The sequence below is a fragment of the Polypterus senegalus genome, chromosome 2 (assembly GCF_016835505.1).
Source record: "Polypterus senegalus isolate Bchr_013 chromosome 2, ASM1683550v1, whole genome shotgun sequence".
Taxonomy (NCBI): Eukaryota; Metazoa; Chordata; class Cladistia; order Polypteriformes; family Polypteridae; genus Polypterus; species Polypterus senegalus.
The window spans coordinates 283,965,633-283,980,542 of NC_053155.1; the positions used below are offsets into that span (position 1 = coordinate 283,965,633).

The 14,910-nt window shown below is 35.4% G+C and overlaps 1 protein-coding gene across 3 annotated transcripts in view; it reads left to right on the forward strand.

Annotated features, from left to right (window-relative positions):
* The window catches only part of nup98 (nucleoporin 98 and 96 precursor), a 126,799-nt gene extending 117,245 nt beyond the window's left edge, over window positions 1-9,554 (forward strand). For all 3 annotated transcript variants that reach the window (XM_039745711.1, XM_039745710.1, XM_039745712.1), the window contains exons 28-33: window positions 80-225; window positions 446-667; window positions 1,616-1,857; window positions 4,968-5,122; window positions 5,383-5,494; window positions 7,403-9,554. In XM_039745711.1, coding sequence (XP_039601645.1) covers window positions 80-225; window positions 446-667; window positions 1,616-1,857; window positions 4,968-5,122; window positions 5,383-5,494; window positions 7,403-7,602 — 1,077 coding nt within the window. In that variant the 3' untranslated portion in view covers window positions 7,603-9,554. The remainder of the gene's footprint in view (window positions 1-79; window positions 226-445; window positions 668-1,615; window positions 1,858-4,967; window positions 5,123-5,382; window positions 5,495-7,402) is intronic.
* Window positions 9,555-14,910: the final 5,356 nt, after the last annotated feature.

Here is a 14,910-nt window from a genome sequence, read left to right on the forward strand (position 1 = left end):
GTATTCTTATTTTTAAAATGAATTAATTGATGCACCTGTTTTTAGCATTCACAAATTAGAAATATTTTATCTCTTTTAGGGAGACACTCAGAAATATGCCTGTGCACCTCTTCCTCCTTATCTGGAGGATATTGGAATTGAGCATCAGGAACCTGAGGATACAGGAAAATCAAAAAAGCCACTTTATGATATTTGTTTTCATTTGCTGAAACTCTATAGTGACAGGTAAGCAAGTATGAGTAGTTTTTTGGCTTGTAAATTTGAATGGACTTTTCAAATATAGTAGTTTAGTGACTTGTAATATATCTTCATGGTGTTGCATTTTTAATTTATTACATTATGGATTATATATAATACTGTTATGTAAATCTCTTTAACCAGTTTTAAAGAGTAACAAATTGATTTCCAACATTCTGATTTCATATGTTGGTTTGTTTAATTTTAGGCATTATGACCTACAGGAGTTGCTTGATCCCTGCACTGTCACTCCCGATAGGTTGGATTACCGATTAAGCTGGCACCTTTGGAATGTGCTTCAAGCCTTAAAATATTCACATTTATCCAGCCAACAGCAGGGGTTGTTGCATGCAAGTTACGCAGCTCAACTGGAGAGCAGAGGACTTTGGGAAAAGGCAGTTTTTGTTTTACTTCACATTAGTGATGCACAGTGAGTATATATGCACAGAAGACACATTTGTTTCTGAAAATGTCAGACTAAACATGCAAAGAGCCTTAGTTTTTTTATTTTTAAAAATATTTGTAATCATTGAGCTAACTTAATGGGGGTGTGATGGGTATGCATTTTTTAATGTAGAAGGAACACAAACGTACAGAGCAAGGTTTAAAACCATACCACCCTTCAACACAATTTGTTTGTAGTGTTAATGATTTTTATGTCGACTTTAATTTTTCAGTTGCAACCTTTTTCCATTTGGAACATTACTATATAAATATTAAGTGCAAATTGCTTAGTCATTTGAGATTGTAGATTGGTTTCTTTGATTTAAATTGGTGCAAGTAAAAACAGTAACATGATCTGATGGTTTGTTCTTTTTTTTTTTTTTTTCTTTCAATCTGTATCTTGGCATTGGTATAGTGTGGCATTACCAAAACTCAAATACGGCTATCCTTCTTTCCTGAATTGTAGTTCTAAAGTGTAGATGTGTCCTGTTTTATTATGAATATATCTTGAACGAATCTCTCTGCAGGAGAGTTGACAAAAATTCTCTATCCCCATCCAAACAGCATGTCCTAGATTTACTTGAGAGCAGGGATTGTTTATAAATCTCACTTTGATATTACCCAACTTGTTGCTTTTTAAATTGCAAGATACCTATGAATGCTAGTTGTATTAGTTAATCTTTGATTAAAGGGAAAAATTGAAACAGGTTGCCTTAAGTTCAAGACAAAATCTGGGCCATGGAAAAGCAGTATTAAATTTAATTTTGAATATGATGATCTTTGTGGATGCTGTATTAACCGTTCTTTGTACATTTTATTTTGAATATTGTATTTTTAACATGTCTACAATACTTAGTAGTTTTATATGAAAAAATGACAATAGTGAAAAGGAATTTTGACTTTTTTTTTTCTTCTTCTTAAATAATCCTTCAAGTGCGCGAGAAAGGGCTGTTAAAGAGATGCTCAGACTACATTGTTCTCTGATGGAAGCAGATGAATCCTCCAAGAAGGAACGTTTTCTTACTGAAAAGTTACTCATTCCAGTGCAGTGGATCCATGAGGCCAAAGCTATTCGTGCTTGTCAAGAAGGCAACAAACATAAACAAGCACTTCACTTATTTAAGGCACGTCACTGGAACCAGTGTCACAAGCTAGTCATCCAGCATTTGGCTTCAGGTAACTTCTCAGTGCCATGCTGTAGAATCTAGCATATGTAATGTATTAAATTTAGGAATAGTGCAGAGTTGAACAATATTTTTGCTTTTGTGATTGTTTCACTCCAAAATGCAGTATTCGATGTGCTCTCAAAACACTTGAAAGATTGGTGATCAGCACTATATAGACATGTATATACATGTTTCTTATTCCAGATTTTTTTGTAATAATATGAATACTGTATTAGCAAAGGAAGCAGTTTTTTTTTCTTTCAAAGTGTAACTGTTATACGAAAAGATGTGCCTCAGACAGTATCCTGCTTTTCTTGGGTTTCTATTGCATGTTATTGGTTTAACACCTTGCTTGCATCTGTCTCTGTTGATTAGTCATAAAATATTACGCGTCCTCTCTCTCTCTCTCTCTCTCTCTCTCTCTCTCTCTCTCTCTCTCTCTCTCTCTCATATATATATATATATATATATATATATATATATATATATATATATATATATAAAGGGAAATTATATATTTGCATATACGTGATTTATTTTGTCAGTAAGTCTGTACAATTAGTTGCCGTCTCTATGGCATAGATCCACACTTTACACACACAACTATTCATTCCGAGGGAAGAATCTGTAAGAGGACAGTTGAAATTATATGGAGGGTCGTGATATTTAGGTGAAAGTGGAGCTGTTTCAACTGCAGTATTCAGCAAAACTCAATTTTAGTCCCATTGAACACTGAATAATGCCTTTTGACATTATAAAAACCACACAGATATTTTTATTTTATTCATTTTTTTATCCAATTACTAACCTCTGCTCACGAAGTAATATAAATATATTTGACCTCCTCCATCTTAACAGATTTAAAAATCATCAGGACAATGTATTTATAAATGCTAATGCAAAATAAATGTGCTATATGGTGAATATGCACTGTTGTAATTAGAAAGTTCAATTCACCTGCTAAATTCCCAAATTTAAATGCAAACTCAAAATTAAAATAGCCAGTAATGTAGTTTTCCACATACAAAGTCATCAACTAATTTACAAAAAAAGAAAAAAAACTGAAGGCTGCTGGTTTTATTCATTTGTAGCATTTAAGTATAAGCACTGAGACCATGTAAAATAGATGGATGAGGACTTGTGCTCCTCCTTCGAACTTCTCCTTGTCTGCTCATACAGTATTCAGCAAAACAGTGAACATTTTATGGAACTGTGCTTAAAGGGGCCCATATTTCAGGGGAAGATGTGACACCTGCAGCATGCCCTCCCACCTGCCTGGATGGCCTCTTCATATGTTGTGATGTATTTTATGTTTAGGTACGGTATTTGACTGCTTGAACTGTCGTACCTAGTAAAGCTAAACCATTTCCAAACAGCAGAGCTAATCCTACTTGTTAAACTTGTCCTCTTCTAAGAACTCCTCCAGGCACACACAGTTATGCTTGTGGGGAGGACTTGAGATTTTGCATATTTTTATTTAATATTCAGAATAAGTTGTAGAAAATCAAAGTGCTGAGCATTACGTTATTGACTTTTGCATATTGTTTCCTAACCCTTTATAAACTCTGCCTCATTTTTGTCCATTTCCTGCTACTTTGATTTATCAAGCTATAACTTCTCCTTTCTTCACTCAGTAGTCACGTTCTACTCCTCTATATAAAGAGAATGCATTTTTCTTACAGAATTGTTATGTTGTACATGTGTTACAGTAGAATAAGTTGCAAAATTCAGTAAAGGTTTTACCAGAAAATGTTATGAAATATCTACAAGTAATATCTCTAGTTTTACTGTTTTGAAGCAGTATAAAAACTGGATTCTTTTTCTTTAAAAGTAAAGTTTTTAAATAAGTGACAACAAAATCAAGAAGCCTACCTGAAAACATGTTCCATATGCCCTATTAAAGTGCAGGCAAAGGACATTCTCTGTAGTAGTGTATATCATGATAAATCTAAGTAGAAAACTGGGCTGATTTGGCCTCTTCTCGTCACAGCTGTTCTAAGCTGTTTTACTGAAAACCTTTCAACAAATGTCTGAAAGGAAAATTTAAATTGTGAGATTTTAAAAAAGAAAATTTTACTCTCGTAATTATAAGGCTAGTTTTCCTCAAGTGCAGTGTGTTACCTTACCAGATTGCCCAGTTAGTTCATGGCCTCCGTCTATGCACGAAATAGACTGGTCACCCATTCTCAAATAATTTAAGAGGATACATTCTTCACCCTAAAGTGGAACTTTTTGGCTTGAATTTTAAGTTTAATGCGTGGAATTACACTGTACATCAACCAGTGTATCCAGCAGGGGGCACTAGCTCCTTTGTTGGAAAAAGTTATTTTGTAATTGTGGCATGTTACAACAACAACATTTATTTATATAGCACATTTTCATACAAATAAGAGACTGCCCAACCCCCTCTAGGCATTCTACTGAACATAAATGACCTCAATCAGTCCTCATGGTATTCAGGGTTTTCATGGAAGAACTTGATGATGATGATCATGTGGACTTCTGGCATTTAATCCATCAATGTAGGGACATTACGGTGCTTTGATCAGGTGGTGGTGGCACAGGTCGCCACCCCAGAAAACCGTAAAAAGAATAGAAGAGAAAGTAGGGGTTAGTATGGATTTTGAATATGAATACCATGAAGAATAATGATAATTGAATATACAGAGCATCAGGATTAAAATAAGATGAAGTTATGAGAAAGTCATGTTAAAGTAATGTGTTTTCAGCAGCTTTTTAAAGTGCGCCGCTGTATTAGCCGGGGGGGGGTTTTGTTTTGAGGGCAATGAATCGTCTGACTCTGTCCTGGCGATGTCACATTTAAGATAAAAATTCAGCCCTGATTAGAATAGTAATCCATTACTTTGAGTGACTAATACAATTTAATGGTGCACTTGGTTGTACAGCATCAATACATTAGTATTAGTTACTTAAAAGGCAAACTTGACTGCCTTTTTTATTATTAAATCTACTTCCCCAACCTGAAAAAACAAGGAATAAGTTTGTAGAAGCTCTCCTAAAGTTGTGATATTTGTGTTGCTATGGTAATTTTGAAGCCTTTTGTATTTTGTCTTGTGCTTTTATTTCTTTTACTGTTTTTTTTTAAATCTTTTTAAATAGATGCAATCATCAATGAAAGCCATGACTACCTTTTGAGTTTCTTGGAAGGTCTTGCACCCCCTGAAAGAAGTGTCCTCATCCAAGACTGGGATTCCTCAGGAAAAGTTTTTCTTGATTATATAAGAGTATTACAGACACTACAAAGAATGGAGCAGGTACTTTTATTCTTTTAGTGTATAATTTGCAATACATGTTATTGGTACATGCATAAGAAGTTCAAACAGATGGTACACAAAAAATGTTAGAACTGCTGCAGAGATTCCTATACCAGATGCTCTGTACATGTTAAAATTGAGTAGTTGGGGTAATTTTGGCTTTGTTTTTATAATTTAATATTTTGTTTCTTTGAATTTTGTAGTAGAGTGTTTTTAAAACTTCAATCTCATTCTTTACATTTCTAATTTTGTTTTTGTAGCTGGACAGTCAAGGTTATGAGCTTGAACAACTTCATACTGAAGTGACATCCCTTTGTGGAAGGATACAGCTTATTCAGTGCTTTACAGCAAAAGATAGACTTGCACAATCAGGTTTGTTGTGTATATTTTGCAGCTGTTTGAAATGGATGTTTGCATTGCCGGTTGCAACAGTGCATTGTGCGTTTTCTACATGGTTTTAAAATTCATCCGCACATAAACAATCTGCAGAAAGTGCTTAACAATAAATGTACAGCACATGTCAAATTGTTTTTAAATAAAAGGTTTCCAACCACTTGAATTTTCTGAGTTCCTGAATGAATTGTTCCTAAATTGTAATCTGGTCTGGTCTCTTAACTTGTAAAGACTGGTGGTTTAAACAGATAGGACATAATTTTCAAAATGTTGATTTTTATTGAGCATATTGTTTAAATATTCAGGTTCAAGGTTGGAGAAATGTATGTAGACTTTCAGAGTCAGAAACTGGTGAGCTCTTCAATTGTCAGTGTGGGCCATATAGTTATGTCAGTTTGCAATGTTTTGGGTGCTGTTAGTTCAGTCATAACTGTTTTAGGATGAAGATCAGATGATAATTTATTAGACTTTTATTTCCCAAGTGCTGTCAAAGTTTTTAACAACTTTAAAAGTGTTGTTATGTAATTGACTAAGACTGTTTGATCAATCCTTATTTATGACATAGTTAAATACTTTGATCATCATTGCAAGCTACAGCTCAGTCTGATTAAAATGCTTGCAAATCCTTATTTATAATTAAGTAGATAAAATGTGTTCAGATCAATATATATATGATTACAGATTACTCTAGTACACTGTTTTTGTAATGAGATGTCCCTTTTATTCTGTGTGCTGACTGCTGTATTTTTAGGCTCCTTCTATAATTAAATGAAAAAATGGACAGTGGTTAATATGAATGCAAAACTGTTATACAGGTGCACTAAATATGCTACTCTGACCCATTTCCTTCTAGAAGATCAGCGTGATACCTTTTGTTCACATCTAAAAAGTCACCTTTGTCTGCATTATACTTGTCACTGAATAACTTGTGGCAGCTGCTAAGAAATTGGTATTCACTGGTAATGGTATATAACAGTAAAAAATATATCGAAAGAACTTAAACTTAGCTTCTGTGCCAGCCTGTGTTAATACTGAGCATGTTGTCCAGATCTCAGAAAGATTGCATCAGCTAAAAATGTGCATGATTTGGAAACAAGCCTTTTATTTCAATTTAAGCTGACCAATTACTGTACTGGATGCTATAGAAGAAATCTATGTGATTTTTTTTTTTTATATGAACACATTACCCACACTATAACTTTCTGCATTTAAAGCTATGCAGTACAGCAGTGTCCTAAAGTGTTCCTTATTAATTGCATTTAACTGGAAGCTGATTGCAGAAGTTATTGCTAACATAGATCCACCTGTAATCAATTCACTATCTACTTATTCAATATTTGTTTCACCCACCAATTTTGTCATTGTTGCAGCCTAATGCACAAGCAAATAAAACATGACTTAAGAAAAAATACCCTATGGCTGCAACTGTTCCATGCAAAAGTTTGGAGACCCTTGGCCAAATTTACATATTTTATTGCTCAACATTTGAATTAAAGATTAGTAAATACAACTTTGAGAGTAAACAAACTAAAACAGTGTCATTTTAATAATAATGTTACAATTATAATTTATATGTAGTTCATTTGAAATGAAAAAAAAAATGCTTAACATTTTGTTACCCCTAATATGTCAGTATTTTTTAACGCCTCCTTAGATGACAAAAATTACAGTTTGGAAATATGATAGTGAAACTTTTTGTTCATTACTAGCCAGCTTCTGTTTAGGAGAGTGCAATTACTACAATTTGAAATCGCTTGTTTTGGAAAACAAGTTGCCGACATGTTTAATTTTTAATTTATACTTGTGACCCTTCACATTTAAAAGCACTGATTATTTTGTACTCATTTTTTTTGCGTTACTGATAATAATTTTTATTTTTTTTGACAGAGATGGCAAAGCGAGTGGCGAATATTTTGCGTATTGTTTTGAGTCTTCAGCGAGGAGGTGAGGGTGCTCCAGACTCTCTGCACATACCCCTTCACTACCTTGCACCACATATCGGCCGCTTACCGATGCCTGAGGATTATGCATTGGAAGAACTTCGCAACCTCACAAGATCATACCTGCAAGAGCTTGTCATCCAGTAAGAAGCTATCTGGTGTCAAAGAAGAAAGATACTTTAGAAACTGCTTTTGCAGCAAGACATTCTAGAATGAGAGTATGGCTGTGCTGATAATTTCAGATGTTTAATAATTAAACTATTACAGACACTTAAGAATTTCCCTGTGTAAAAGGGGTTTTGTTGCTAATTTTCTTTACAAGAAAGTGCAACATAAATTTAACCTGCACAAGTTATGCGAGGGTTATTTACTCATTCCAGAAACATGTACCATAACCTCTGGTTGCAGTCAGTGAGGCTTCCATTCCCCATCAAACTGTTATATAGTCCTAAAATCAAAATTCTGTCCCTCTTGGTTTTTAAAATATTCTAACTGTTTTTCCTGTTACCCCGATAAGTTATAATTTTAATTATTCACTCGGATGCCATTATGTAATGTAAAGATGTTTGAAAGATGGATAAAATTTCATGCAGTGAGGGGCACACACATGATTTATGTCTTCCTTTAGTATAATGCTTTTGATATCTTAAACAAACATTTTTATACTTTAATCCATTCATTAGTAGTTACACCTATGTTAGTTACCATTCTTGGAAAAAATGGTATGTTATTTACCATCTTCTGTAACTATGTTTATATTTTGGTAATGCTGGAAGTTTAAATTCTTAAGTCATTATCATTAGACAACTAATGTGACAGCATTGGAATTTTTTTTTTTTTTTAATTCCCATTATTATTGGTTACAGTGTAATGTTGGTGCCCTTCATTTTTAATTAAAGACTGAGATGCTTTTTGAACTTAAACAATATTAATATTTTGTGATGTGAAAAAAATAGTATTTTGACAGTGTTTTTTTTTTTCCCCTGTAAAGAGGCAAGTATGTCAAAGCATTTTGTAGACATTTTTTATTCTTTTGTAATTTCAGCTTATTTCCTATAGCATACAGAAAAGCAAGTCTTGTCAACTTAAATTGAAGCAAAAAGCATATAAACGTTCATATTTTCTACTAGCAGATCCTAAAGATTTTGGAAGTTTTATAAAAGAGCTTATTAAATTGGAGTTTCTAAGAGTTTTTCTTAAGTAATGTTACCTTTTTTCTTTTGCAAGTACATTTACACTTAATGTCATGATCTTGCAAAATATGCTTGATACTAGTCTGTACTCCCACATGCACAAAAGTAGCTCACCTCACCAAGAACTACAACATCATAAATACATATTTTTAACAGTTAGTCAGTAGATGCCTGTAATTCTAAAAGTAGTATGTAATTATCAATAAAATCTATTCAGGTGCACCTTTTATGTTTGAGTGAACAACTTTTACTCAAAACTTTTTTTTCTTTTTGCTTCCACTGTGATGCAATATTTTTGATGCAAATTAAGCTTTCCAAATTGTTAAATTTTCATTTATGTTCTGTCACAGTTTATGTATGTTATGGCACTGATTCAGTTATGTTGAAACAGCTGTCGGGTGTAAACATAAGTTTTGTTTATGTATTTTAAGTAAATTATACTATAAAATGCGTCCTTTAAAGGAGCACAGTCTCTGCATCCCATGACCCCAAGTCCTTGACTTGAAAGTTGACTCCTAGAAAAGCATTGTTAGATATTTCCAAATGTACATATTGTATTTAAGTCTGTTGCCCTAATCTGTCACTAGAGGAGTATCCTCTTGTTTTTGTGCCTTCTAGGAGAAGGGTCTGGTGCTGTTATTTTGGGAGTATTGTCTGCTGTGTGCATGATTATGTTTTGATGTTTTACTATGAATGCATTTTGGAATAAATGACTGAGTGTCTTCTATTTGTTTTTTTTTTTTTTTTTTTATTTACTCTAAAATTCTTCCTTGCACTGTACTAAGCTTAAATCTTCTGTAATAACTTTACTTTTTAAGAGTTATTTTTTTCTCTTGAGTATTAAACATACTTTTGACTGAAAAAAATCTTAAATTTCTTGCCAAATCAAACACAGATCAATGCAGGTTTTTCCTGCACGGCCCCAAAGGCTTCTGTCATTTTCTACCTTAAAAAAAAAAAAAAAAAGTGGTACATTTGTCATTCTGTAGCAAAACAAACTGTCAATCAATCAATCAATCAACATTTATTTATATAGCACATTTTCATACAGAAAAATGTAGCTCAAAGTGCTTTACAAAATAAAGAATAGAAAAATAGAAGACACAATAAAAAATAAACATAAGTCAACATTAATTAACATAGAATAAGTAAGGTCCGATCGCCAGGGTGGACAGAAAAAACAAACAAAAAAAAAAAACTCAAAGCTGGAGAAAAAAAAAAAATCTGTAGGGGTTCCAGACCAATACGTGTCATTACCAAGAGTCCCCTCTGGGCAATCTACCTAACATAAATGAAACAGTCCTCTTTATATTTAGGGTTTTCATGGAAGGACCTCCATATAAGATAGTATGTACAAGATGTATTCGCTTCCCATTAAGCACAAAAACTTCATTATATTTAAAATTTGTTAATTCTAGAATGTTATTAATGTAACTGCCATAAAGCCTCAATTTGCAAAGAAAGTCTCGAGCTCCTTGTAACCATGGATTGGAATAAGTGCTGTCAGAAAATGGATAGATGTAAAATTTTGATTTTGTTACCAAACTTCACAGTAAAATCTTCAGTGGGCCCCATTTTATGATTTTTTTTTTTTTTTTTTGAGTTGCAGGCAGTGTGTGTTATATTTTGTGGCCTAAAACATTCAATGCAGATTTTTTTTTTTTTAATCTTCATCTTATGATGTTCAAAATGGGCATTTATTTGTGCCAGCCTGCAGTATATAGCACTCAAGCATTTGCCAGTAGACATCTGGTGCATGGATTGTTCCTGTTTACCTCTTCCATGAGATTTCCTGACTTGCAATATATATAACTGTTCTGAGACTGTTGGCTTTCCAGAATGTTGACAGAGGAGGGGAAATGTAAAAGTTGTCTTTTTCGGCTGCTTGGCCTGGATCTTTTATTATTTGTGTAGTGTACTAAATTTTTTTGGAATTAGTTTTTGAGTCCAGTGTTGAAGTGTATAGCATTGCCTGTTGAATAATTATTGAATGTGTGTTTGTTATAGCATGTGAAGTTTGACAGAGTAGAAGAGACTCTCAATACATAAAGCTTGTTTGTTTTGCTAATAGCTAAGTTGTCCCAAAATCTCATCCAGATACTTTTTAAAAGTTGTCCAAGTTTCTGCTTCAACTACATGTCTTGGTAGTTTGTTCCAGATTTGTACCACTCTGATTAAAGAAGCGTTTCCTGGCTTCAGTGTTAGGCTACACTCATACTACTGTTATTAAAAAATGGTGAAAATAATCAATTCCCTTGCTTGCATTTTCACATTGAAAATATTTTCATCCAAACAACCAAAAATGTATATAACGTAATGGTCTGCATACACCGGGCATGTGCAGCATAGACATCTTAAACCAAGCATTCACTGTGCAATTTTTGCCATGCTTTACAGTCAGATTTGAAGAATTTCTGTCATATTATAAATTTCAGTCTTTTCTTATACTGCAAGCCATCTCACAGGCCAGTATTTTGGTATCTCAAAACAAATTTTACATATATAGCCAGAGCATCCATGTCATGACAAGTCAGTTGGATTCAATGTGCTCAAGCAGTTTGAGCACATGTAAAACTGGCAGCTTCCAAAAACTGCACAAAACATAAGTTAGATGCATTCAGGTAAGCAACACAACAAGCTCCATGGATAGCAGCTCTGAGCTGTGTTGGAACGTTTTTCCTTTAGTGAAGGGTAAACTATCAGAGAATGAGATGTTGTAATGAGCAGAATCCAATATGGGAAGAACTACATAATAAGCATGAACCAACCAGTTTGTGATGGAGTCTGTTTTCAGAAGTCTTTGTTTTCACCTGCCTACTCTGAAACTCCTCACTGCTATTTTCAAAGTACTACATTTTGTCAGTTGTAAATGTCAGGGTGTTGTGGAGGAAATGAGAAGACTTGAGACACAGGTCTGTGGTTTTTAAATGAAAACACACTAGTGTGGGTCTTACATGCATTTCCATTTGTGCCTTTGCATACTAGTTAGATTCATGGTTAGTAAAACTTTTTTATTCCTTAATTTTAATCCTTATTCCTCAGATGGAAAGAAAGGTGGCTGAATGTTTGGCTTCCTGAGAAATTGTTTGTTTTACAGTGTTTATAACAAATGCAGAACAGTTTGAAATGTGGGGATCTTTCACTTGAAGGTCATGTCTGACTTGCATTAACAGACATTACCAAGGACTTCTCGGCACATCTGACAGTTGTCATTTGTCCCTGAGAAATCTATACACCCGGAAGTTTTCACTGTGTTTACTGTTTTTCGTTAGTTTGCCCTCAGTTGTCAACAAGCATGTGTGAATTCTCGCATACTTCAGTTACATTTCAAAGTAGCATACAGCAGGTAAGCCATTTTACCAAATATAGCACTGTTGAAAAAAAAATATATATATATATATATATATATATATATATATATATATATATATATATATATATATATATATATATACACACTGCTCAAAAGAATTAAAGGAACACTTTTTAATCAGAGTATAGCATAAAGTCAGTGAAACTTATGGGATATTAATCTGGTCAGTTAAGTAGCAGAGGGGGTTGTTAATCAGTTTCAGCTGCTGTGGTGTTAATGAAACTAACAGATGCACTAGAGGGCAACAATGAGATAACCCCAAAACAGGAATGGTTTAACAGGTGGAGGCCACTGACATTTTTCCCTCCTCATCTTTTCTGACTGTTTCTTCACTAGTTTTGCATTTGGCTACAGTCAGTGTCACTACTGGTAGCATGAGGCGATACCTGGACCCTACAGAGGTTGCACAGGTAGTCCAACTTCTCCAGGATGGCACATCAATATGTGTCATTGCCAGAAGGTTTGCTGTGTCTCCCTGCACAGTCTCAAGGGCATGGAGGAGATTCTAGGAGAGCTGGAGAGGGCCATAGAAGGTCCATAACCCATCAGCAGGACCGGCATCTGCTCCTTTGGGCAAGGAGGAACAGGATGAGCACTGCCAGAGCCCTACAAAATGACCTCCAGCAGGCCACTGGTGTGAATGTCTCTGACCAAACAACCAGAAAGACTTCATGAGGGTAACCCAAGGGCCCCATGTCCTCTAATGGGCCCTGAGCTCACTGCCCAGCAGCATGCAGCTCGATTGGCATTCGCAATAGAATACCAGAATTGGCAGATGCACCACTGGTGCCCTGTGCTTTTTACAAATGAGAGCAGGTTCACCCTGAGCACGTGACAGAAGTGAAAGGGTCTGGAGAAGCCATGGAGAACATTATGCTGCCTGTAACATCATTCAGCATGAGCAGTTTGGTGGTGGGTTAATGATTGTCTGGGGAGGCATATCCATGGAGGGTCACACAGACTGCTACAGGCTTGACAAAGCACCTTGGCTGCCATTAGGTATCAGGATGAAATCCTTGGACCCATTGTCAGACCCTATGCTGGTACAGTGGCTCCTGGTGCACGACAATTCCTGGCCTCATATGGTGAGAGTATGCAGGCAGTTCCTGGAGGATGAAGGAATTGATACCATTGACTGGCCACCACACTTTCCTGACCTAAATCCAATAGAACACCTCTGGGACATTATGTTTTGGTCCATCCAATGCCACCAGGTTGCACCTCAGACTGTCCAGGAGCTCAGTGACGCCCTGGTCCAGATCTGGGAGGAGATCCCCCACAACACCATCTGTCATCTCATTAGAAGCATGCACTGATGTCAGGCATGTATACAAGAACACAGGGGCCATACAAAGTGCTGCGTACAATTTTGAGTTGCTGCAATTAAATTTTGGCAAAATGGACTAGCCTGCCACATAATTTTTCCACTCTGATTTTTGGGGCGTCTTTAAATTCAGGGCTCTGTAGGTTGATCATTTTCATTTCCATCAAACGATGTGGCATCCTTTCGTTCCTAACACATTACCCAGTCTATATCAGTATAGATATCCAGGAGGATTTCTTTTTCCCATTGAGATCTGATGTGTTTTCAAAGTGTTGCTTTAATTTTTTTGAGCAGTATATATGTGTATGTATATATATATATATATATATATATATATATATATATATATATATATATATATATATACACACAGTGGTGTGAAAAACTATTTGCCCCTTCCTGATTTCTTATTCTTTTGCATTTTGTCACACAAAATGTTTCTGATCATCAAACACATTTAACCATTAGTCAAATATAACACAAGTAAACACAAAATGCAGTTTTTAAATGATGGTTTTTATTATTTAGGGAGAAAAAAAATCCAAACCTACATGGCCCTGTGTGAAAAAGTAATTCCCCCTTGTTAAAAAATAACCTAACTGTGGTGTGTCACACCTGAGTTCAATTTCCGTAGCCACCCCCAGGCCTGATTACTGCCACACCTGTTTCAATCAAGAAAACACTTAAATAGGAGCTGCCTGACACAGAGAAGTAGACCAAAAGCACCTCAAAAGCTAGACATCATGCCAAGATCCAAAGAAATTCAGGAACAAATGAGAACAGAAGTAATTGAGATCTATCAGTCTGGTAAAGGTTATAGAGCCATTTCTAAAGCTTTGGGACTCCAGCGAACCACAGTGAGAGCCATTATCCACAAATTGCAAAAACATGGAACAGTGGTGAACCTTCCCAGGAGTGGCCGGCCGACCAAAATTACCCCAAGAGCGCAGAGACGACTCATCCAAGAGGTCACAAAAGACTCCAGGACAATGTCTAAAGAACTGCAGGCCTCACTTGCCTCAATTAAGGTCAGTGTTCACGACTCCACCATAAGAAAGAGACTGGGCAAAAACGGCCTGCATGGCAGATTTCTAGGACACAAACCGCTGTTAAGCAAAAAGAACATCAGGGCTTATCTCAATTTTGCTAAGAAACATCTCAATGATTGCCAAGACTTTTGGGGAAAATACCTTGTGGACTGATGAGACAAAAGTTGAACTTTTTGGAAGGCAAATGTCCCGTTACATTTGGCGTAAAAGGAACAGCATTTCAGAAAAAGAACATCATACCAACAGTAAAATATGGTGGTGGTAGTGTGATGGTCTGGGGTTGTTTTGCTGCTTCAGGACCTGGAAGGCTTGCTGTGATAGATGGAACCATGAATTCTACTGTCTACCAAAAATCCTGAAGGAGAATGTCCGGCCATCTGTTCGTCAACTCAAGCTGAAGCGATCTTGGGTGCTGCAACAGGACAATGACCCAAAACACACCAGCAAATCCACCTCTGAATGGCTGAAGAAAAACAAAATGAAGACTTTGGAGTGGCCTAGTCAAAGTCCTGACCT